At 36.5% G+C, this 27,159-nt stretch overlaps 1 protein-coding gene across 1 annotated transcript in view; it reads left to right on the top strand.

Moving 5' to 3' along the window:
* Positions 1-27,159, top strand: part of LOC102863523 (latrophilin-3-like) — an 807,096-nt gene that overhangs the window by 563,558 nt on the left and 216,379 nt on the right. The window contains exons 10-11 of the mRNA XM_006891975.1: positions 4,908-5,093; positions 8,096-8,134. Coding sequence (XP_006892037.1) covers positions 4,908-5,093; positions 8,096-8,134 — 225 coding nt within the window. The remainder of the gene's footprint in view (positions 1-4,907; positions 5,094-8,095; positions 8,135-27,159) is intronic.

The following is a 27,159-nucleotide window of genomic DNA, read 5'->3' on the forward strand; positions in this document are numbered from 1 at the left end:
GCAGACTGACGTCATTGCTCTACTTTATAGAGGTATCTGACAGCAGACTTTCCCAATGCAATTTGTCTTTTAATTTTCTGCCTGCTAGTCCCAAGAGGGTTGATTGTAGAGTCAAACGGAATAACAACAATCTCAATATCTTCACCATCAATCATGCTGCTGCTAATAACCCCAGTGGCGATAATCTTTGTTTTCTTGATGTTGATGTCTTTGACCTTCTGCAGCAAGTGCTTCAGGTCCTCCTCAGTTTTAGCAAGCAGGGTTGTATCATCTGCATAACGCAGATTGTTCATGAGTCTACTTTCAATCCTGATACCACACTTCTTCTCATAGAGCCCAGCCTCTCGGACAATCTGTTCTGCATATATACTGAAAAGATATGAAGATAGGACACATCCCTGATGCATACCCTTCCCAATTTGGAACCATGCAGTGTTTCCTTACTCTGTTCTGATGACTGCCTCCTGGTCCAAGTGTTCTGGGCTTCCTATTCTTCTCAAAGTCAGCCACAGTTTGTTATGATCCACACAATCAAATGCCTTTACATGAAACACAGATAGACATTGCTCTGATACTCTCTAATTTCAGCCAAGATCCATCTGGCATTATCTATAATAAACCTAGTGCCACGGCTTCTTCTAAACCCAGCCTGTACTTCAGGCAGTTCTCTGTTGATGTGCTATCTTCAGTAGAATCTTGCCTGCATGTGATATCAATGTTACTATTTGATAATTTCCACATTCTATCAGATCACCTTTCTTTGGAATGGGAACAAATACAGAGCTCTTCCTGTCAGTTGGCCAGGTGGTTGTCCTCCAGACTTTTTGACACAACTTGGTGAGCACATTCAGGGAACCGTCTGTTTGTTGAAATATATCTTTTGGTATGCCATCAATTCCCGGGGACTTGTTTTTTGCCAGTTCTTTCATAGCAGCTTGAACTTCTTCCTTCATTACCATAGGCTCTTGCTCATATGTTGTTTCATGAAATTCTCCTTGCAAACCAATTCTCTTTGGTACAATGACTCTGTATACTCTTTCCATCTTCCTTTAATGCTTCCTGGATCATTTGATATTCTGCCCAAAGCATCCTTAAGTATTACAACTCGAGGTTTGAATTTATTATTCGGTTCCTTCAGCTTAAGAAATGTTGGCAAGTTTGGCTCCTTGAATACTTCATTGTAATACTTTACTTTGTCTTCCGATGATGCCCTCTGGAGTCTTTGGTTCAACTCCTTAATATCTTGGTTTCTCCCCTTTGTTTTGGCTTCTCGGCACTCCAGTGCAATATTTAGAGTTTCTTCTGACATCTATGTATAGGTTTCACAAAAGCACAATCAAGTGATATGGGATTCCCATACTTCTCAGAGTCAGCCACATGTGATTTACAGCCTCTGAAAATCTGCTGGAAGGTCAGCTATGAGTAGGTTCCCACTCCACAGTACCTAGCCACAACAATTATAACTTGAATGAGAGAAATAAACAGGTAAAGTAGATCTTGAGATGTTTCATAGTTTAGCCATCGAAAGAGATCATTGTCACTATGAACAAGTTCAATTACTGGACCATCAGCATTATGTACCAGAACCATGCGAATTGCACTTAGTGCATTAGGCTTGTTAGGTGCAGTTGTATATCAGTCTCAAATCAGGTATCTTCTTTTCACTTTCCTATACTCCTATACAGTGGTGAGAATCTTTGTTTTCTTGACATTGAGATGTAATCCATACCAAAGGCTGCATTCCTTGATCTTTTGCAACAAGTGCTTCAAGTTCTCTTCACTTTCAGCAAGCAGGGTTGTGTCATCTGCATATGCAGGTTATTTATGAGTCTTCCTCCAGTTCTGATACCACACTTCTCTCCATACAGTCCAGCTTCTTGAATAATTTGCTCAGTCTACAATCAACATTCTTGGCATCAGCAGCCAGGAAATTAAAAGATCAATTGCATTGGGAAAGTCTGATGTTAGAGACCTCTCCAAGGTACTGAGGAGCAACGATGTCAGTTTGGAGACAAAATTGTGCCTGGTACAGGCCATGCTCTTTGCCATTACTTGCTATGCATCAGAGAGCTGGACAATGACTAGGGATGATAGAAGGAGAGTTGATGCCTTTGAGCTTTGGTGCTGGAGAAGGTGAAGCCAGGCTGCTCCTTAGAGGCAAGGATTCTGAAGCTTCATGTGACATACTTTGGACATGTTGCAAGAACAAACCAGTCTTTAGAGAGGGTGATCATGCTTGGGAGGGTGGAGGAACAGCACAGGAGAGGAAGACTCTCAATAATATGGACTGATTCCATCACAGAGGTGAGGGGGATGTGTCGGAAACAGTGAGATTGGCAAGGTATAGAGCAGGGTTTAGGGTTGTTGTACATAGGGTCACTATGAGTCACAAGGAACTCAACAACACATAACAATAATAGCACGCAGATTGAGTAGCTATGAAGAGAGAATACAACCCTGACACACTTCCTTCTTAATTTTAAAACATGCATTGTTCTCCTTCTCTGTTCTCACAACAGCCAGGCATAGGTTCTACATGAACAAAATTAAGTGCTTTAGGACATTCTTCTCAATGTCAGACACAACTTGTTATGATCCATACAGTCGGATGCCTTTGAATAGTCAATGTAAATCACTATACCACTGGAGCATAAAGAAACATCTTGATGAAGGGATAAGAGATTGAAATTTTCAATAGTTTTACCTTCTTTTCATCCACAATTAGCACCCCTGGTACCAGCAATCAGGAAGTAAGGAGATGCACTGCACTGGAAAAATCTGCAATTAGGGACATCTCTAAATTATTGAGGAGTAATGATGTTAGTTTGAGGACTAAAGTGCATCTGATTCAGGCTATAGTCTTTCTATATACTTGTTATGCATCTGAAAGCTGAAGAATGAATAAGGATGACAGAAAAGAATTGATGCTTTTGAGCTGTGGTGTTGGGGAAGAGCAGTGAACGTCCAACGGACGGCCAAGAGAACAAACAGATATATCTTGGAGAGGGTGCAGCTGGAATGCTCTTTGGAGGAAAGAATAATGAGACTTCACATCACATACTTTGGCATGTAACTAGGAGGTACTATTCCTTGGGGAGGGACATGCTACTAAAAAGGAAGGAGGGTCGACAAAGGAGAGCAAGACCTTCAACAAGGTGGATTGACATGGTGACTGCTGCAGTAGACTCTTGTGTGTCAAGAAGTGGAAGGAAAGCACAGGGTAGGACAGGGTTCAGATTTTGTGTTCAATGAGGTGCTATCAGTCATACTCAACTCAATGGCACCCAACAAAAATGAACAACCCTTTTATCATCTAATAAAACCACAAACCCAATAACTTTTACTCCCATCAGAGCCTATGACTCTATTCTTCTAAATCTGCTTATAAATATAAACAAACCTCTTTAGAACACTCTTTACTCTTTAGTAGTTTCTCTTTTCCCTTATAATAATTTTCACTCATCATTATGACCTCCAAAGGGAGAGTACTTCTCTATTCCTTTCTAATGTTCTCAGACTCCCAGATGCCAGGTTTAGTGCTCTTTTTTCACTTACTCTAAAACCTCCCTCTCCCTTCTGAAAGCTCCTCCCTCAGCCTGGAAACCCCACCTTTGCACCACTTCTATTTCCTCCTTTTGGATTCCATTTGGCATAAATCACACTCTCAGAGAGGCATTTCCTATATTATCACATAGGTTTCCAACAACAAGAAATGCTGTTGAGTCGATTTCAGCTCATGCTAACCCCATGTGTTCTAAGCTAGGATGGCTCTGTGGGGTTACTTTGGCCAGAAGCTAGCTTCCAACTTTTTGATGGCATAGAACCCCTGGATGGGTTCCAGTTGTCAACCTTGACTCCAAGGAGCAGTCTCGTTTAATCCCCTCCAGAATGAACCTGTTTGTTTTCTTAGCAGTCCATGGTATATATTCAATACTCTTCTTCAACACCACAGCTCAAAGGCATCAATTCTTCTTCAATTTTCCATTATCTTTGAGAAATTGGATTCTAGTGACAAAAGAGGGGAAATTAATGATTTTCACATTGCATGCATACATCTATATTGTGTAAATGTGTTACAAACTTGATTTTGCTTACTATTTAAAAAAGGGAATGATAACTGAGAAAAGATCTCCTTATTACCATTATTATGTATTTTTTGTTTTCTTTGAATTTGCTTTTTTAAATTTCCCATCCTTTCCTTTTATTTATATTCTCATCTTATTACTACCTAAGGCTATCGCATTAGTTCAAATGAACAAGAGATATTAATCTTCAATCTTTTAATATCACTGGTATGCAGACAACAGAAACATTCTTGTAGAATATATTTGAGGACCCAGTCTAAATTTTAAAATAGGAAGATGCTTGGAATGAAATTATATTTGGATTCCTTGTATATTGAGAACAAATTCTCTCATTTTTATGTGAGTAATAAGAAGAAAATCACTTTGAAAAAGCTAAGAGTTTTATTTTGGATATTTAAGAGTCAGTAAGGTTGTAATTATGGACTGAATGAGAAGCTTGGCACAAGGAAAATATTTGTCCTATCTATGTAAACTTAGACTATGATTGGAGATTCATAACACACTTTATTGAAGTCCAAATTAGAAATTCACAGAGAAAATAATAGAACAAATCTTAGACTTAAGCACCCACATGGATAATTAAAGTGAAAATAATTTTTGAAGTAAAGCTCCTTAGTCAGAGCTTCATAAAACAGGAATTTAAAGACAGGTTTTTAAAGGAAAAGGTGGATTAGCAGAAGAAATTAGAGACTGTATTCCAGATGAAGACTGAGTTTAATAACTATTTGTTACCCGAGTGCTTATAACTTACCTATAAAATGCTTGTCAAAAGAGACTCAAGAAGTTATTAATTCCCCCCCCCCCATCATTTTCAAATTGTAGTTGAAATCTGGAGAGACAGCTGCCAACATTGCTAGAGAACTCGCTGAACAGACCAGAAATCATTTGAATGCTGGAGACATCACCTATTCAGTTCGTGCCATGGATCAGCTGGTTGGTCTACTAGATGTGCAGCTCCGAAACTTGACCCCAGGAGGAAAAGACAGTGCTGCCCGCAGTTTGAACAAGGTAAGGGGCTCATGTTACAGATATCTAAAGCTGAATTAAAACCAATGAGACTTTCCTGCTCAGTATTTTTCCCCCCTTCTAGATCTAGGATGTTTTAAAGAAAGTCCCTAATTACGTTAAATTCTCATGATATCAAATATATTTAATTATTTTGTTATAATAGTGATGATATTTGACTTTTAACCCAAGAAATAACAAGCAATAATTTATTCATAAATATTTTAAAGTACTGTATTTTTCATTTACAGTTACTTTCTGTGATACATTGTTACAGGGTTAACATGGATATATGCAGGTTTTTTTGGTTCTTTCCTTTTCAGATTTCTATGTTAAAAAGATGGACAATAAGCTGTATCAAATTTACAAGTAGAAACTGAACAGCAGTTAGAAGAGATACGTGTTAATAATCTACTCTACAGAGATATAAAAATGAGCTCATTTAACCTAATTAATGTTACTTTATCAAGATCAAGAAAAGATTGATACAGTTTTTAATTTTCAACCTTATTTTTAAATTATTCCAGTTTTACATCCCTAGTATTAAAACTTGAAATGTTTATATATTTAAAGCAAATTTGAATAATAAAAAATATGAAGAATTAACTTTCTTCTACATCAAGGAAAAATGTCTTTAATAGTCAAAATAAACAATGACATAATTTACAGGAAAAACTATAATTGTAACAGAACATCACAGATTAAATCACCTCTATGAAAAAGAATATTAGAATTGCTCCCCTTAAGTGGTATGTTCACTGAAAGACATTTTAGCAGTTGAGTTGATAAATAATTGAAACTTCATTTAGGACTTAATATCACAATAGTTTTATTCTTAAAACAGCAATAATTTGGCAGTAACAGACTACTGTTTCTTTGTGGAATTCACTAAATAAGCATGCTCCTTTAGAATAAAAACGAATTTTGCAAAGTGTGTTTTTAATAGATTTGTTCATACACCTCATATTGAGGTAAAAATTTCATGGAATCAAGAGAGAGAAAAAAATTAAACTACTCTTTGTTCAACCTTAAAAAAGAAATATTTATCTAGCAAATATATGTTGCCTTCAATTTCATTTTCAGAAAATAGATACAGTTTTGTTTATTATATATATTATTATTGTTGTTGTGTTGTTGCTGTTCTATCCTGTGAAAAGATTGTTATAGATTTTTTTTTTCATGCAAAGCATAAAGGAGTTATTTTTGTCATTTAAACCTCAGAGAAAAATACAGCAAAGCCCTTGATAGATTATAATCCACTGTTGCCTATATAATCTGGGCATATTTTGATTTAAATGTGTAATTACCCAGGTTAACTGGATGCCATTATTGAATATTGCTGCTATCTATTGTTATTATAATGATCTAGGAGTAGTAATTTCTATTAATGTTACGTTTCTGTAACATGACTAGTTATAGCAATACTTTTGCATCTTTATTAAAAAATAATGTTAATGTTTGACAGTATCAGGTAAAGCTAGAAATTAATGTCACCTTCTAACTGGCTACAGCTAATCAGCTTGCCTACTCTGAATTTCAAGTAACAACATAATGGGCAAATTTCCATTTGTGATGCTTTACAATGCTTTCTTTTGTTTCCCATTTGTCTCTTCTCAATTGTTTATATAATGTGAGTTGTCATATGTTAATTTGCATGATGGGGTAAGGAGATGGGAGGGCAAAGGTTATCCACATGCTTGCTGGCTTGCTCTCATTTCCCTGTGGCCCCACTGTTCCATAAGCAGTTATAACCCATTGGATTTGCAAAGTCAACTCAGTACAAATCAATTGAACTCCACATTGAAATTCTGGAGGTTTAGAGTCCTGCAAAACCAAGATGGGAGTCAGTGAACCAAATGACAGCCCTGGCAATTTACTTGCACTCATTTCTCACTTAATTCTTTAGAAGAGTAACTGCTCTATGCTCATTGAAGAATGCATGAATTAAAGTTGGAAGAGTATTAGCCACACAAAAGGCATCAGAGTAACTGCTTCTAAAAGCTGGGTAATTTTCTCCTTCAACAGTCAAGGCTACTGAAGGAGAAAAAATTAGGGAAAAAGAGGGCAACTACAATCTAATTTATAAAATGTTGGTGTCATTTCTTAAAGCATAGCAAATAAATTGTTATTAATGACTCATTTTATCACCTGAGAAAAAATGTTTGAGACTGTTATGGTGCTCTCACTCTTTTGTCCAGAAAAAAAAATCACTCTATATGCAGAATACAAACAAATAAACAGTTAATGCCTTAAAACACACACACACACACACACACACACACACACACACATATTCTACAGACACTTCAAAAATGCATTTTAATGGGATTTGGTTGGTTGGTTGGTTTTGGGGGTTTTTGTGGATATAGTCAGAAGATTTATTTTCTGGAAGTAAAACTGATAAATCAGGAGATTAATCACATTGTTATAAGCTGATAATAGCTTTGCATTTGTCCCTTATTATAAAAGAAGTGACAATGGTTATTCCATTGCCCCGAGAAACAAATTCTTTTTGTTTTTAGGAACACTTAGTTTGTGATATACATTAAATTGCTTTGTAATCTAAGCCACAAACTGCCTTCTATCTTTGAAAAATGGGCTTGGGATTTTTGACATAAACTGCTTAACTTTATATGTTTTCGGTTTTGGCCTGGGAATTAATAATTACTAATCTGATGTGAAATGGATCATGTAAAGCGAATGAAGTATCTGGATTTTTACTAATTTCTACTAAATGTATTCCAGCATTTCTTCCCATCATTAACAGCTTCATGCCATCCGGTTTTCCCTTGGGTTCTCTGAATGGGGCCTTGGCAACCTCGTTTCAAGCATTGCTTCCAGATTGCTGCTGCTTAGCTGTCATTCTCTTTAGAAAGTAGACCACACACGACAAATCAAAAATGAAGGTGTTTTGTGTAGATGTGTTCTTTGATTTTTCTTGTTTTCTTCTGTCACTAACTTGTTTTTTCTATTCTGTGTTTAATCTGCTGTCTTAATGGATTCAGCTTCAGAAAAGAGAGCGCTCTTGCAGAGCCTATGTCCAGGTACTTTCTGTGTTTTTATAAATGCATTAAGTTGTTGATTGTTGCCTTTGTTGGTCATAGTATGTATTTGTGTCTGACAGAAAATGATATTGTACTATGTTTAACTAAAGGAACTTTAGGAAAGACATAAAGGGTGGGAAGGGAAAGGCGTAAGTGACTTGAATTGTCCATACTACCTTGTGATCATTTATAAAAGGTGAGTTGGGTATAATAAATAAATCCCTACATTCTTCGTAAGAGTGTATATAAAAGCATTTCACTCATATACCAAATCAGCCAATATTTAAGTCACAAGTCATTTAGAAAGGGCACTCGATCATGTTCATAAATGACAGCAAATAGTCCAGGATGTTAAAACACTTATCACATCTTGGAGCAAAGGGAGAGTTAAGAAAACTTGTGACTGTAAGACTTATATATAACTATCTTATTCTCTTGCTTACTGGAAAGGGGCAATGCCAATGTAAAAAGACTTTTTATTCAGCTAATATATCCTAATTTGTTGTTAAATAAATGAAAATAAAATCACATGTGTTTGGATTCTGTGTGAAAGAGAACAATTTCCAGAAGATGCCTTTAAATGTCTTTATAAAAGAAGACAAGGTTAAAGAGTAAAGAAAAGAATGGAATAGGAAATTTAAAAACATGAAATTTCATGATTGTAAATCTTATTCTTTACATAAATATATCATAGCATTTTTACAGTTAATGTTAGCCAAAAACCTGATGACCAATTCAGAGCATGTTTTAAGATTAAACAGTAATGATAGATTTATTAGATAGATGGACTTTCCGAATGGATGGACCTTCCTCCTTGAAAGGAGATGAAGAGTAAAGGTTTCTTAGCATTTTTTAAATTGATTTTAATGAAAATTTACAGAGACTTAGGGTTTCCATTCATTCACTATTGCACTTTTCTCTCTGCCCACTCCAGTCTCATAGCATTTTATAAAGGGGATGTCCTATTGCACTTATAAACAGAATGTCCTTGAAAACCACACTTAAGAGTTCTCAAATCAAAAGTCCTGTAAACCTTAATTAATGTTTCAGAGTCGAACACACTATTGGAGACAATATGTTCAACTTCTATTACCCCAAACTCCTAAGAGGTGACAGTTTTTAGTCACTATCAAGCCAGCCCTGACTCATGATAACCTGGTGTGAAATGGAACAAATTACTACCCACTCTTGGGCCATTCCATCTCAATGGTTAATTATCAATCGGATCATCCTGATCCCTAGAGTTTTCACTGCTAGATATTTTGTATTAGGTCACTAGGCCTATTTTTCCCTGGTCTGTCTTGGTCTAGAAGTCCCCGGAAGCCTCATAACAGAAAAACCAAATAAAAACAAAACAAAAAAGTCAAACCTTTATCTGAAGTCAGTTCTAAGTTACAGAACTCTCATGAGTTAAGAGCAGAACTTTTCTAAAGAGTGGCCTTAGCTATAAACTTTACAGAAGCAGATTGCCAGGCAGCACTCTTACGGCAGCACTAGGTAATTTTGGACCACCAAAGTTTACATTAGTACCAAAATTTAAAACCAAACTAACTGTGTCATCAAGTCAATTACAAATCATAGTGACCTTCCACTGGGTTGCTGAGGCTGTAAATCTTAATAGGAAGAGGCTGTCCATCTTTCTCCCTTAGAGGTACAGGTAGATTAAAACTTCCACAGATGGGCAGCCTTTTGATTCACCACACACCAGAATCAGCACCAGAACTCCTTTTTAACGTTAGTTGTTGCAAGATTCCACTGAGTCAACTCTGATTCATAGGGACCCTATTTACAATAAGTGAAAACCTTGCCCAGTCCTGAGCCATCTTCATAATCTCCCATGTGATCAAGCTCATTGTTGCTAGCTACAATAATCTTGGAGTATATTCTTCTCTTTTGCTAACCTTCTACTTTTCCAAGAATGATGTCCTTTTCCAAGGATATCTTGATAATCATCCAAGGTATATGAGTTGAAATCTCACCATCTGTGTCTTTATGGAATACCCTGGCTGCACATCTTCCAAGACAAATTTGTATGTTCTTTCAGTGGTCAATACTCTTCACAAACGACATAATTAAAAGCCATCAATTCTTACTTATTTTATTTTATTTTATTTTTACTATCCAGCTTTCACAAACATACAAAGCAAGTGAACATACCATGACTTGAGTCAGGCCACCTTAGTCTTTAAAAGTACATCCTTGCTCTTTAATACTTTAAAGACATCCTTAACAGCAGTCTACCACACACACCACTTGCACTGCGTAGAGACCTCATTCAGCATCATAGTAATGCACAATAAACCTGTGATGAGTGGTTGCTCTGTAAATGTGTGTTGACATAAAATGGAACTCAACCAATTAGATTTGATGTTGTTGTTGTGTACCATTGAGTCGGAACCGACCAATAGCTGACCCTTTGGCTGGTTATCAAAAGCAGTCAATCATATGGGAGGAGATTGCCTATCTTTCTTCCAAGGAACGTCTTACGGCCTCAAACTTCATGCCTTTGGGATTGCAGTGTAGCTTCTTGCCACTAGCCCACCAGATATTAATTTATTCACTTATACGTTTATAATAATATCAGTACTCACATCCATTATCCTTCTTATATTTAGGAAGTGACTTCTCACTGTTGTCAAGGTGCTTCTGTTGCATAGTGACCTTGTGCTGGGTTTCTCAAGCTGTAAGTCATAGTGGAACGAGACTGTCCATGAGACTGTCCATCTTTCTATCATGGAACAGCTACTACACTTTAACTACTTGAGCTGCATTGCATTTGAATCATAGACTACAGCAGAGCTCTTAGTAGGAAATAAGGAAGCTCTGGTGGATAAAGGGTTGTACTGTCAAATCAACGACAGACAGTTCAAATCCACTAGCTTCTCTGTAGAAGAAAGATGAGCAGTCTCCTCTCTTGTGATTTATAGCCTGCTGGAGGGTCAGCTATGGGACAATTTATAACTCCAAGACAACATTGAGTGAGTAGGATGAAGGTGACCTGAAGGTGAAGCTTATTTGAATTGTGTAAAGAACAATATATATTTTCATTAATAGAGATGTTTATATTCAGCATAGTCATTTGTTTAATTCTGATTAGTAAATTATTTTCTTTCTAAATTTGACAATGAACAAGATAGATATCTTAGCTGCATTAAAATTTTCCAGTCTTACAAATATATTGATTAATATCAACTTCAGATTAATGAAAATCTTTTTAGTAGAATACCTTCTTTAGTTATATTTGCATCCTGAGAGTGCACAATGTACACTTTAATTGGAGTCTGGAAATACAAGTCACTGGAGTAATGCAGAAATATGTTCCTAAAGATTTGGGGAATCAGTTAGTTTTAGATAACCAAGGCTGCCTCATTAAATGTTGGCTCTTACTGGTTTTACAATAAACAATTTTAATAACACAATGGAAAACTAAAAGTGAATTTTAAAATTATTTTTGTGAGTTTCCTTCTGAATTTGATGTCGTCAGGATAAGAACCATAGGATGTCTTGTGAAGCAATCCTTTACTCCAAAAATTATAATAATTTTAATTTTGACAAGGCTTTAGGATTGTCGTTATTAGGTACCAGTGAGTATGATTCATAGGCTTTAAATTTGCATTGTACTTTACAAAACAATGAATCTTTGTATATAAGAAACTGCTGACATTTCCTTTCCTAAATTTTTGAGAAATAAATTTGTTTGGAAGGTTTGTATGCATAACTTAATCTATGAATGTATACAAAGGATGGAGAAATTCTTTTTCATCACTGAAAGCTGAAGATCATTTTTCATTGTTTTTTTATTGCAATCTATGATATCTCCTTAATGGAGCCTTTGAGATAATTAGCTTTCCGGTATTTAAATCTATGAAGTGCATGGTCATTCAAACATGAATCTCTGATGGGAAATTAATAGCACACTTTATTCAATGGCTGATTTCCTGGTGTTATAATTGACTGGCTATGAATAAATGTTTCAGCTATTGACTAAACATCTGATAAGGCCAAATACAAATAGAAAATTGGTGTAGTGGAAAGGCTCTTTTCAATGATACATGTCACTTCTTCTGTTTGTTTAAATATCGATTATGATTCCATGAATTCCAGTGTGTATAAGACTTTAAATTGTACTATGATTGAATTTTTAAAGTCCTGCTTTATGTCCCCTATTGTTTTTTTTTTTCAAACTACATTCTGAATAAGAAAGCAGGTATAAAATATGCCTGAAGTGATGCATACATTAAATGTGAAATAAGATGACTCTTTAATCATGTTGACTTTCTTAAAATATATGACCTTTAGGTAGCATAAGCAGTGATCCCTCTAGGCTGGATTTTTACAATCTGGGGTAATCAGGATGGGAATGTCGGGATGGGAGTGTCAGAGACAGTGCGATTGGCACAGGACAGAGCAGAGTTTAGGGCTGTTGTACATAGGATTGCTATGAGTCTCAAGCAACTGGGCATATAACAACAATGACAACAGATCATTTATTGTTGATGTTACTTTCCATGGAGTCCATTCTTATTTATGTTGATTCCATGCCTAAGGTGTAGAAGTGGTCCATTGAGTTTTCAAGGCTATGACTTTTTGTAAGCAGATCTTCAAGCCTGTCTTCTGAAGATCTTCAGGGTGAGATTGAACTGCCAACATTTTGGCTATCAGTTAAACATTTAATAAGTTGTGCAACCCAGAGATCTTTCTAAATTAATGTTCAGTGACTATTTTGTAAGAGTGCTAGATGCAACTTTTACTTCTTGCTCCACTACTTTTTCTTGTTTCACCGAAAAACAACAGTGAACTCTAAACTGTTTGAATGTCAACTCTGATAACTGATTGGGGGTAACTAATCAAAACAAAGTTGATAAGTTTCTGTTGTGTTTTGTTTTGTTTTTTGGTTTGGTGTGAGTTTTTTTGGGGGGTATTTTTTTTTTTGTTTTTTTTTTTTAGAATTAGATATGATTCAGCTTCTGCCTATTTGGTTTAATTCTCAAGAGTTTGAAGAAAGAAAAATGAATTTGATCCAATACAGTTTATTTTTATTTATTTCATTACAATTGTAGATCGCATTGACTGCTGGAAGATAAAAATTGTTATGTTATGTAGTGAAAATCTTGTTACTCTAACTTGGGAAAAATAGCATCTTTTAAGAGCATCCTCATTTAAGATCCTTTTAAGTTTTATCTCAGACAGGAGAAGTAAATTTATACATATTAAGTAGCTAATGAAATGTGCTATTTTCCGAAAGGACTTTAGAGATGGAGTTTCTTAAAGATGAACTGACAGCCCAAGGTCAGTTGTCAGCAATGACAGGACAGAGGCTCTTAAAGTGAGTCTATTGCTTCTCCAACACTGTAATAAAAGGTAACACTGTTACACTGATGGTATTATCTTTTACTTGCATAAATGTTTTTATTAAGTTTGATCCACAAGTACTGAATGTGTAAATAAATCAACTTGCTAATAATGTAAAGTCAAGATCCTCATGTATATGTCGATATATTAAAGGATCAGCTAGAAATTATTCTTTACATTGATATTATCTTTTGCTATATATGTTGTTATTGCTGTTAGGTGCCCTTAGTACAACTCATAGTGGCCTTATGTACAACCGATCTGATCCCTGTCCCACCATGTACCATCTGCACAATTTCTGACTTACTTAAGCCAATTACATTAGTCAGTGTGTCAATTCACCTGGTTCAAAGCCTTCTGCTTCTTCACCTCTGTCCACCTTTCCAAGCATGATAGCCTTCTCCAAGGACTAGCGTTTCCTGGCAACAAACTCAACTATGGGAGATGAAGCATTATCATCTTTGCCTCAAAGGAGCACTCCACCTATACCTTTTCTAAGACAGATCTGTTCTTTTGTCACTCTATGAGATATTCAGTACTCTTCTCAAATACCATAAGGAGATAAATTCTTCTTCTGTTATCTTTATTCATTGTCTAGATTTCAGATACCTAGCAAGTGTCTGAAAAGACTATGGTCTGAATCAAGCACACCTTCATCCTCAACACTGATATCATTGCTCTAGTGGTGATAATTTCGGGTTGGTTTTGTGTTGTGTTTTGTTTTTTGACATTGAGATGCAATCCACTTTTTTTCCATTTTATAGTTTGCAATGTATATATTAGCTTGTTTATAGTTTGCTTTTTAAAATTATTAATTTCAATGAACAATCCATTTTGAAGGCTACACCTCTGCAGCAAGTGTTCAAAAGGCGGTTTGTGCAAATAGAGAAATGTATGCTTTAAAATGAGTAAAGGTGAAAGTGAGGGTTCCATCTTTCTCCATACCTATTTAATCTGTAGGCTGAGGAAAATATTTGAGAAGATAGCCTTTATGGAGAATAATATTGCACTAGGATTGAAGGAAGACTCATCAATAATTTTCATTATACAGATGAAACAACCTTGCTTGCTGAAAGTAAGATGGACTTGAAACACTTGCTGCCTTTTGGTATAGGTATAGATATTACATGAGCATAGTTCATGTTGTGGGTACTAACTTGTAGGGTTCTTCCAAGTTTTTTCTAATGATGTTTATAGTCTTTGGTTCTAGTCATAAGTCCTTGATCCACTTTGAGTTGGTTTTTTGATATTGTGTGAGGTGTGGGTGTTGTTAGAGTTTTCTACAGATGGTTTTCCAATTTTGCTAATACCATTTGTTAAGAAGGCTATCGTTTCCCCACTTAACTAATTTTCATCTCCTTGTCAAAAATCATTTGACCATAGGTAGATGGACTGATTTATGGGTTCTCAATTCTATTTCATTATGTCTCTCATTGTACCATTACCAAACTGTCTTGACCACCACAGCAGTGTAGTAGGATTTGAAATCAGGGAGTGAGATGCCTCCTACTTTGTTTCTCTTTTTAAGGAGTGCTTTGCTTATTTGGGGTCTCTTTCTATTTCAAATGAAATTGGAGATTACCTTTTCCTTTTCATTGCAGAATGGAATTGGTATTTGTATTGGGATTGTATTGAACGTGTAAACTGTTTTTGGTATTTTTGTCATTTTCAAAATATTGAGTCCTCATATCCATGAGCAAGGGATATTCTTCCATTTTTCCATGTCTCTTGTTTCTTCTAGTAATTTTGTAATTTTCTTTGAGTAGATCCTTTGTGCTTCTGGTTAGGTTTACTCCCAAGTATTTAATCTTGTGATTAGCTATTGTGAATGATACTGCTTTTCTAAGCTCCGGATCTGTATTCTCTTTGTCACTGTAGAGAAATTCAGCTGGTTTTTGCAAGTTGATCTTGTATCCTGCTACTTTCCTGAATTGGTCCACTGTGTCCAGTAGTTTTCTTGCTGGGTCTTCAGGGTTTTCTAAGTATACTATCATATCATCTGCATAGAGAGATCATTTTACCTCCTCTTTTCCAATTTGGATACGTTTTATTTCCTTCTATTATCTTATTGCTATCGCTAAGACTTTCAATATAATATTGAATAAGAGGGGTGGTAGTGGGCATCCTTGCCTAGTTCGTGTTCTTAAAAGGAATGCCTTTAGCCTCACTCCATTGAGCACAATGCTGGCTCTCAGGTTTGCATAAATACTTTTTCCTATGTTGAAAAAATTCCCCTCTAATCCTATTTTGTTGAATGTCTAAATCAGGAAAGAGTGTTGGATTTTGTCAAAGGTCTTTTCTACATCAATTGGCAGGATCATGTGGTTCTTGTTCTTTCTTTATTAATGTGATGAATTACACTGATTGTTTTTCTTATGCTGAACCATCCTTGCATGCCTGTTATGAATTCCACTTGGTAATGGTGACTTTTTTTTTAACATATCATTGGATTCTATTGGCCAGGATTTTATTCAGGATTTTAAGATCTGTGTTCATGAGAGATACTGGCCTATAATTTTTTTTGTTTGTTTGTTTCTTTACCTGGTTTTGATTTCAAGGGTATGTTTGCTTCATTGAATGAGTCTGGGAGAATTTTATCTTTTTTCTATTTTCTGAAATAGTTCATGTAGAATTGGTGAAAGTTCCTTTCTGAATGTTTGATAAAATTCACTTGTAAAACCATCTGGTCCAGGGCTTTTCTTGGTTGGAAGTTGTTGTATTGCCTTTTCAATTTCTTCTTTTGTAATGGGTCTGTTCAGATATTCCGTTTCGGTTTGTGTCTGTTTAGGTAAGTTATGTTCTTCTAAGCATTTGTTCATTTCCTCTAGGTTTTCATATTTGTTTGAGTATAGGTTTCCATAATAAGGGGCCATTATATTAATCCATCTTGTTGAACATATTTTTTCTTTCTGATCCCCTGCCGTCAAGTATGATATCTTCTCTAGGGATTGATTGCTCCTGATGTCATGCTCAAAGTATATAAGATGAAGTATTTTCATCCTTGCTTACAAGAGACATTCTCCTGTACTCTTCCAACACATATTAGTTCACTCCTCTTAGTGCATGGTGCATTCAGTGTTGAATTCCTGAAACGATATCTTTATAGGAGTATACTACTTCATCTTTCAAACATAGAATGACTAATGCATTTGAACTCTAAGTAGCCCATACTTCAACTTTCAGGAGTCTAGATAGATAGATTGCTGTTGGTACAATCAAGTCGTATACAACTCATAGCAACCCTGTGGACAAAAAATCTGTACTCTCTTCTATCCTGCACCAATCCTCACACATCCCTACACACAAGATCTCATTGCAACAGTCACTGTGTCAGTCCACCTGATTCAGTCTTTCTTTCCTTCACTGACCCTCCACGCTTCTTAGAGTCATGTCCCTCTCCAAGCAACAGCCCCTCCTAGCAACATGCCAAAGTAAGTGAGGCGAAGCCTCATCACTCTTGCTTCCAAAGAGCACTCAGGCCACATGCTCTCCAAGACATATCTGTTTATTCTCTTGGCTGTCTATGGATGTTAAGGTCTCTTCTCCAACACCACAGCTGAAAGATCAATTTTTTTCTGTCATCCTTATTCATTGTTGAGCTCTTAAATACCTAGCTAGTAATCGGAACAAGTATGGCTTGAATCAGACACTCCTTAGTCTTCAAACTGAACATACCATGGACTGTCAGCAGAACAAATAGGTCTGTCTTAGAGAGGGTAAATCCAGGTATCTCCTTGGAGACAAGGATTTTGAAGCTCCATCTCATACACTTTGGGTATGCAGCCAGAAGGGACCAGTCCTTGGAGAAGGATCATTCTAGGAAGGTTGGAGGGACAGCACATGAGTAGAAGACACCAGATGAAATGGATTGGCATGATTACTGGAGTAATGGGGTTAGGTATGTCAGAGTCAGTGAGAATGGCTCAGGATAAGGCAGGGTGCAGGGCAATTGCACATATGGTTGCTATGAGTTCCCAGTAACTTGATGGCAAATAACAACAACAATAAATATAATGGGAAGAGATAGATCATTGTTATTTCATGGTGCTGCTAGTAAATTAGAACCACCTACTTTGAGGTTGGTAGCATAACTCCTTGCCCACAAAGCCACATGGTGCTAGATCACAATAAATGCTATGTTGGGGAAAAAAAATTAAGAAAGCCCGACAGAGTTTCTATGAATGTGGCACGAAAAGTGAAGAAGGAAGCCCATGCCCCTCCCAAAATGGAAGGCAAAGCAACTACAAAAAAAGGCCATGAAGGCAGTCCTGAAGGGCACCCACATAAAAAAAAAAAAAGGATCCACACATCACCCACCTTCTGGCAGCCTACGATGCTGAGACTCCAAAGGCAGTCCAAATACCCCCAGAAGAGCATCCCCAGAAGAAACAAGCTTGACCACTATGTCATCATCAAATTTCCCCTGACCACTGAGTCAGCCATGAAGAGGATAGAAGATAACAGTGCACTTGTGTTCATTGTGAATGTCAAGGCCAATAAGCACCAAATTAAACAAGCTGTAAAGAAGCTCTATGACATTGATTTGGCTAAGGTCAACACTTTGATTAGGCCTGATGGAGAGAAGAAGGCCTATGTTTGACTTGCTCTTGACTATGATGCTTTGAATGTTACCAACAAAATTGGGATTATCTAAACTGAGTCCAGCTAATCCTACTAATTCTAAATACAAATTTTTCTTACAAAAAAAAAAAATAGAAAGCCAGCTAGATAACACTGGGGATATATTGGGATGAGGATTTGCAGATTTAAAAAGTGTAGTAAAAAAATGTTTGGTTTTTTTTTTTTAAAAGTATCTTCAGAATAGCTCTCTCTTATTGGTATATTTATAAGATGGTAGTATTAGCTTGCAGAAGAAAAGAAAAGAAATGTATCATTTGCCAACTCACAGACAGAGCCAACTTAGTTTATCCACAAGGATCTCCATGCCAGCCGCACCCTTTAGCCCTTTATTATTCCCCTCCAGATATTTATTGGTGTAACAAGTATTGCACTCATCCCTCTTAGACTATATAGAGTTTCCAGGACAAATTAATGCATGTCCATGGTTGGGTGTACCAGTGGTTTTTTATTGGTCAATGGAAATGAAAAATAAAAAAGAAAAGTCTGTGTTCATTGCAGTTCAAGTTTCTTCTTTCTGTGTCACCGACACCAACTCACTCATTGGCAAGTTGAAAAAAAAATTAAAAAACAAAAAAAAATGTACAATGGATGCATTGAAATTATATGTAATATTATAAATGGTTCAACAGTAATAAAGTTAAAGCAATTAAATAGGGAAAAAAGTCTCATAGAGAAGATGATATTTAGACTGAATTTTGAAGAAGATGACCAAGTAAACGATGCATGTATCCAGAGAAGAGCATTCTGGAAGAGGGAGAGATATTCCTGTGGTATTTAAGAAAGCCAGTGCAACTGGAGCAGAGTGAAAGAGATGCGGGAAATATTGCATGAATCTGCCAGGTGGCACTCACCCAGAAGTGCAAACCATTGTAAGCTTTTTGGCTTTTGTTCTGTGTGTCATACTAAACCATTGCAGGTTTCTGAGCAGAGAAATGACATGATTTGGCATGCTTTTAATGGATCACTTGAGCTCTTAAGTGGAAAACAGACCATAATAAGCACAACAGGAGCTGAAACTCAGACTTCTTGGGCAATGATGGTTGCTTGGATTCAGAAATTAAGCCTGAATGTTGAAATGATTACTCAGATTCAAGACTTTTAAAAAAGTGCAACTAACAGTATTTGCTAAGGGGTCGAATAGGAGGCTTTCAAGGAAAAAGAGTGAATAATTACAGAAGACAAATTAATGCAAGCAAATAAAAGGATGGAGAACTGGGCTATCTGACACATCTTAAGGTGGGCAAGAAAAGAACATCAGTTTAGAGCATGAGTGTTGAAACCACTATTAGACAGGCAAGTGAAAATGTTAAATATGCAATTAGATATGCAAGGGTGGAGTTCATTTGAGAGGTGAAGTGAGAGAGAGGTAAATATGTGATGGGGTATTTTTCTTGTTTCTCACCTCCAAGGCAATTTGCAACCTCAGAAACCCAATAGAAGCTCAGTCATGAGTCAGGTCTGACTGGCCTGACCAGCAAGACTTTGACATTTTTTTTTCTCATTGGATGAGTTTATCATGAGGATGAGTATAGAGAGAGAAAAGAATCTGAGAGTAATCTCCAGAACACTACAATGCTAAGAAGTCGGAGAGAGAAACAAGAAATAGCTACAGAGAATGAAGAGCAGCTAGAAAAAAAGATGAAGTCCAAGGAGAATCCTGGAGTCAGCTGACGTTCTTGCTTCACAGAGGAATAAATTATGGCAGGTATATCTGATTCTGCTTAGAGAGGGAGTATATTAGATTCTGCTTAGAAAGCGTGACATACCTTTTCACAAATGAAAATAATGTCCACTTCCAGTTGCTTAAAAAATCCAAAAGCCCTGCTATCTATACTACCCATCTATATAGGTAGCTAAATTGGCATTTTTACCTGTTCACTTATTTTTTTTTCCTCCACTGTTATTAATGCATGGTTTTCAGTGAACCCACATTGCCACTTGCACCTTTGACAAAGTGAAAATTGAATTATGCCATTTTTACTTGTATGCTTTTGGTGCATGAGACAAGCAGGATTCTAACCTCCATTTATACTGCTAGGAAGAAATTAATGAGTATTTTCAAGTTCCATGTTTGGTCACTTAATTGGCTGTGTGACAAAGAACTCTGTGGAGTGTGTCAAACAACTTTCAGAGTCCTCTAATGATTTGTACTTTGCTTGACTTGTGGTACTATTCTGTGTGGCCTGTCAGGCTGGAAATCCTTGTTAAAGTGGCTAGAATAAATTGGCTTTTGGTGTGCGTACAGTGTGGTGTATTAAGCACAGCAACAGGGAGTACTTTTAGCAGCTCTTTCAAGAGATTTCGATGTTTGCCCATAAGCATCAAAGCCAGACCAAACTTTCATTTAATATAATTAAAAGGACATCTGAAAGTAGTTTGAAGCCCAGCAGGGCCTTGTGGTGTGGTAACCCTTTGTTAAAACTCTGTGAACTTAATATATTTCACAGCTTGATAAATCTGCACTTGATTTGTGTCAGTAAGAGAGAAAATATAAATCTGCACCCTGCTTGTTTCTGGTGCCCTAAACCTAGTGTTAAAAGACATTTGAGATCAAAGAAAGTGACTCCAGTCTACACAATCAAAGTTATTTTCTTTAAATGAAGAATACTTGTAAGAATTCCTTCCTATAAGTTATAGTCATTAAATGCTGTCAGAGAGCAGCTGCTGAATCAAGAGACAGTAAAACCATGGCTGATGTAAGCAGAATAAACCTCACAGGTATTATTTAAGAGCTTGAACAGGTCAGTTCATAAACCGATGATTCAAAGACCTCCAATGAACAGTGACAGCTGTGGATCGAAGGGAGATCCTGTTTTGACGTAGAAAGCACATCATTCTGGGAATCTCTCAAAATTCCCCTGGTGCAAGATGTCAGGTCAAGCAGAAATGAATGCTTTACAAAGTAATTTCTGCCTCTTCCATTCTCAACATTTTCTATAAATAAACAAATGCTTCAGCTGCTGTTTATATATACAAGATTTCTGAATGTTTTAGAAAGTAAATACAATGAAGGTTTTTAAAAAAACCTTTCTGTTTATAAATTAAATATCATTTTTTTAGATCACAAAACTATACTCTCTATTCCTTTGAACAAGTTATAGACTTTTCTCTCATACACTTTTCTGATCAAAACTTGAGCCATTAATTAGCAGGACAACTGTTTCTTTACAGTACATTCTAAAGCATCATTACTTTCTGAGAATATATGTACTTCCAGTGAAGTTTTAAATCTGAAGAACATAGATGGGTTGTTTTTTTTTCCCTCAAGATACAAGAGAATACACATCACTTTCATGGCTATTTATTTAATAGCTTGATGATCACATAGTTAACCATAAGGAAAGAGATATTAAAACAGCATTACAGATTTAAGACCTGACTTTCTGAAAATATCATTAGCTTTTCTGTTACAGGCCAAAAAAAAAATGGAAGTTTTAAAGAACAATTTTCAATAAAGAACTTGCCTGATGATTTGAAACCAAACAAATGATATTTTAGGACTGCTCCCAATAGTTATAAATTTAATATTTTCCTTATCAAATGTATGAGTTATAAAAATGTATGATGACTTAGTAACTTAATTATTGGATTAAAAAATCAGTTTTATTCTTGCTATAGAATAGTAGATGAGACTCTTCAGGATATGCATGACAATTCCCTTAAATCATCTGAGACAGAGAACTCATCTGATATTATGCTCCATTATCTGTGGTTCACGGTTTCCATAACCAGTGTGACAAGATGGCCATTTTTGTGGTCTAATAAGGGCGCTCTGGTGGCCTAGTGGCAAGAAGTTGTGCTGCAGTCCTTAAGGCGTGCAATATGAGGCCACCAGGCGCTCTGCAGAAGAAGGATGGGCAGTCTCCTCCCATGCTATTAACTGTCTCTGAAAACCCTCCAGAGGGTCAGCTATGAGTTAATTCCAACTCTATGTTACATAACAATTCCTCATTTTAGTAATTGTTTTTATGTGCCACTGAGTCACCTGTGAACCCTATATGCAGTAGCTCTGAACCCTGCCCCAACCTGAGCCAGTCTTACTGACTCAGACACAGCTAATCCCAGTACCCAAATTACTGTGCCAATTCATCTGATCTGGAGTCTTCCTCTCCTGCTCTGTCACTCCACCCTTCCTAGCATGATGTCCTTCTCCAAGGACTGATCCCTCCTAACCACATGTGTAAAGTATGTGAGATAGAGCTTCAAAATCCTTGCCTCCAAGGGGAAACTTGGTTTCGCCCTCTCCTAGAGAGACCTATTTGTTCTCCTAGTGATCTATGAAATGTTCAATCCTCTTCTCCAACACCACAACACAAAAAATCCTTCTTCTGTCATCATTAGTCATTATCCATATCTGTGGTGCATAGCAAGTAATTACTTGGCCTGAATCATTACTCTTGAGCACTTTGGAGAGGTCGCTTACAGTCAGTCTATTTCCCCAGTGCAATTCATCTTTTGCCTTCCTGACTGCAGGTGCCAAGAGTGTTGATTCTGAAGCCAAGCAAGCTGAAATTGTTAACAATCTCAATCTCTTCTCCATCCATTTGTGCTGAATGATGAGAATCTTTGCCTTCTTGATGTTGAGCTTTAATCCATAATTGAAGACTACAGTCATTGACCTTGATCAGCAAGCACTTCATGTCCTTCTCAGTTTCATCAAGCAAGGTTGCTACATTTGCATAATAAAGGTTGTTAATGAGTCTTCCTCCAATCCTGATGCCACAGTCCTCCTCATGAAGTCCAACCTCCTGAATAATCTGTTCTGCATACAGATTGAAAAGAAAAGGAGACAGGATGCATCCCTGATGCACTCCTTTCCTAATTTTGACCAATGCAGTATTTCCTTGCTCTGCTCTGATGACTGCCTTCTGGTCCAAGAATGAGCACAATTAATTGTGCTAGGATTCCTATTCTTCTCAAGGTTAGCCACAATTTGTTGTAATCCACACAGTCAAATGCCTTTTCATAGTCAATGAAGCACAAATAGACATCTCTCTGATATTCTTTGCTTTCAATCATGATCCATTTGACATAAGCTCTAAACATAAAAATAGCAAGTAATGAAAAGATTAAACTTAAAGAGCAAGTGATGGAAAGACTGACCTGTTTTAGAACTTTTCATAAGTCCTAACTAACTACACCTGATCCCATTTTATAGTCTGCTCTCATTGCATAATTAAATAGTACAATAATAGAGCTTTGTATACTTTGTAGAACTTTTTGGCATTCTCAAAAGATTCATTGCCATCAAGTCAGAATCAATTCAAAGCTGACTCTTCGTTGAGTTGCCAAGGCTCAATGTATAACATAGGAGTAAGTTGCCCATCTTTCTCCTGAGGAGTTGCTGATGGATTTGAACTGCTGTAGAGCTCAACCCTTGAGTTAACAGTGCAATTCTCTACAAATTAGGACACTGAAGTTTCCATTTTTGTTGATGTTATTAGATGCCATCAAGTTGACTACAGCTCATAGTGACCTAAAGAACAACAGATCTTAACTATGTCCCATCCTATACCATCCTCATGATAACCAGTATATTCAAGCTCATTGCCATAATCATTGTGTCAGCCTATCTTGTTGAGGATATTCCTTTGATCCTTTACCTTTCTCAGCGTGATATCTTTTCCTGACATCATCAATGATATATACCTGGTACAGTGTCCTCTTCTAAATCCTGCTTGAAATTCTGTCAGTTCTCTCTCAATATTCTGTTTTAGCTGTTTTGGGTTGATGTGATATTAGGATATTGTTTGGTAATTTCCATGTTCTTTTGGATCACCTTTCTTAGAAATGGGAGGGAATAAATATGGATTTCTTTCAGTCAATTGACCAGGCAGCTGTCCTCCAAATTTCCTGGCATGGACTGGTGTGCACATCCAGTACTACATCTGTTAGTTGGAACATGCCAATGGGTATCCTATTGATTTATTGGGCCTCATTTTTTGTCAGTGCCTGTAGGGCAGTTTGAGCTCTTCCTTCATTACTATTAGCTCTTGTTCATACGATATTTCCTCAATTTTTTCAGTATCAGCCAAGTCTTTTTGTTATAGTAACTCTGTATTCTTTTCATCTTCTTTTAACGCTTTCTAGGTCCTTCAAAATCTTTTCTTTAATATCTTTCAGTGTTGAAACTTGAGGCTTAAGCTTGGTTTTCAGTTTTTTTTTTTCAGCTTGAGAAATGCCAAGCAAGTTCTTCGTTTTTATTCTCCAGCTCCACTTCTTTGCATATTTTATTATAGTATTTTACTTTCTCTTCTCAAGCTGCCCTGTGATACCTACCATTCATTCATTTTACATCTGCATTTCTCCTCAACACTCTAGTGCAATTTTCATAATCTCTTCTGTCATCCATTTTGGTCATGTCTTCCTCTTCTGTCTTTGTAACAACCTCTTGCTCTCTGTAGAGTGTCTTTGATGTCATCCCATAACACATCTGGTCTTTGATCCTTAGTGTTTAATGCCTCAAACCTATTCTGGAGATGATTTTTAATTTCAGATGGGATAGGCTCAAGGTCATATTTTGGCTATTGTAGGTTTGTTTTAATTTTCTCAGCTTCAATTTTAATTTTCATATGCATAATTGACGGTTTGTTCTCCAGTTCAAACCTAGCCTAATATTGAATACTAATAGTGAGCTTCTTCAAGGATACTTTCCACAAATGTAATCACTCTGATTCCTGTGCAATCCATCAAGTAAGGTCCTATGTAAAGTTGCCTTTTTGTATTTTTCAGTGAGTGTACTTGCCCTGAATATATCATTCTATGCTCATCCTCTCTTCTGTCAACAAAACCGTACTTTCTGATACCATCCATTCCTCATTATTTCTAAGTTTTGCATTCCACTCCCCCATAATTATTACTACATCTTGATTTCGTGGCTGAATGCAGAGAATACCAGCGGAATGTTTACTTGTGTTTTATTGACTTTACAAAGGCTTTGATTGTATATTAGAAAACACTATAGCTAGTATTGAGAAAAATGGAAGTCTCAGAACCCTTAATTATGCTAATACAAAACCTACAGCTAGACAAAGAAGTTGCTACCTGAATAGAGGAAAGAACACTGTATAATTTAAAATCTGGAAAGGTTTGCATCAAAGTTGTATCCTATTTCCATATTTACTCAGTCTGTATGTTTAGCAAATAATCTGAGAAGTTAGACACTATGAAGAAGAATGTGGCATCAAGATCAGAGGAAGATTCATCAACCACTTGTGTTGTGCATATGACACAACCTTGCCTACTGGTTATGAGGAGGAATTGAAGTGCTTGTTGCAGAAGATTAAATCAATTTCATCAGTCATCAAAAAGACAAAAATTCTCACTGCTTGATTGATAAACAACATAATGAGAGATGAAGGGAAAACTTAAATTTCATCTTAACTTAGACTGATGAACAACACCCTTGGTACCAGCAGTGAAGAGATGAGGAGACATATTTTATAGGCAAGTTCGCTGTCAAGGACCTCTCTACATTACTGAGAACCAATGATGTCAGATTGAAGACAGTCACTTGATTCAGGCCAATCAATGATCATTCCAATCACTTTCTTTGCTTTTGAAAGCTGGACAGGCAATAAAATTAACAGAAGAATAATTTGTATCTTTGAGCTGTGGTGTGGAGAAGAGTACCAATTATCTTATAGATTGCCACAAGACCATACAGGTATGTCTTGCTGAAAAGGCAGCCAGTATGCTCCTTGGAGCCAAGGAAGACAAAGCTTTGGGCATGTTGCTAGGAGCAGTTATTCCATGGAGAGGGACATCATGCTTGGAAAGTTGCTGTGTCAGCAAAAATGAAGGAAACCCTCGACAAGTTGGATAGGCAGGGTGACTGCAACAATGGGCTCAAGTGTGTTAGAAATTATGAGAATGTTAGATGATAAGACAGGGTTCAGATTTGTTGCTCATAGAGTCCTTATGAGTCATACTCAATAGTAACTAACAACAACAAATTCAATCTCATAAATGCTGAAGTAGATTAATAAGCACTGACTTAGGGGAACTCTGGTGGCCTAGTGGCAAGAAGCTGTGCTGCAATCCTGAAAGTTTGTGGTTTGAATCTACCAGAAGCTCCACTGGAGAAGAAAGGGCAATCTCCTTCAGTGCTAGTTGGATCCAATTAGATGGTACACAATAACATTTTTTTGTGTATGTGTACAAATATTTGAAGTCTGGAGTGATCCAAAACACACTGTCAAAAGTGATTATTTTTGAGCATAGTGGATGTTGCTACTTCATGAATGAATTTCTGAGTTGTAATTTCCATAATTTGACATTTTCATAACAGTTTATAAGCATAAACTTTTATTTTCCACAGAGTTTCATTTTTATGTATCTGATAATTTGGTGCCTTTAAAAAATATTTAAAAGTAGGAGCACACACTGTTGTTTCTATATGCACACAGAGTTTCTATATGCAATTTTCAATGGTGCAGGTTACATCATGTTGCACCATCATTCTCATTATTTATACCCAATTTCTTAATTAGAATGGATTTGGAACTGATGCATAGCTGACCCTCCAACAGTTTTACAGAGGCATCGGAAGAATTACTTATCTTTTTCTTGAGAGGCAAGACCATCTTTATTTTTCTTCTGCCATCTTTATTCACTACCCCACTCTCAGATGCATGACACATAATTGAAAAGACATAGATTAAATTAGGCTTACCTTAGTCTTTAAATTGCCATGTTTTCTCTTGAGTATTTTGGAGAGTTCCCTGACAGCCAGTTTTCCCAATGCAGTATGTCTTTTGATTTCTTTGTCTGTTCCATTTGCAGTCTGTAGTATATGCAGTACTTTCCACCAACACAATACAAAGGTATTGATCTTTTTCCCTTAGTCAATTCCAATTCATAGAGCAAAGTAGAACTGTCTTATAAAATTTCCTTCCTTTTCCTTCCTTCCTTCCTTCCTTCCTTCCTTTCTTTTTAATGAGACGTTGGGTTTTTATTCATTCATTGTTGCAGATACTTTCCCCCCCTCCCTCCTCCTTTCCTCAGTCCATTTTACAATGACTGCTAGTACT

This window comes from Elephantulus edwardii, unplaced genomic scaffold, assembly GCF_000299155.1.
Source record: "Elephantulus edwardii isolate Elephantulus edwardi_28Jun2011 unplaced genomic scaffold, EleEdw1.0 scaffold00107, whole genome shotgun sequence".
Classification (NCBI taxonomy): Eukaryota; Metazoa; Chordata; class Mammalia; order Macroscelidea; family Macroscelididae; genus Elephantulus; species Elephantulus edwardii.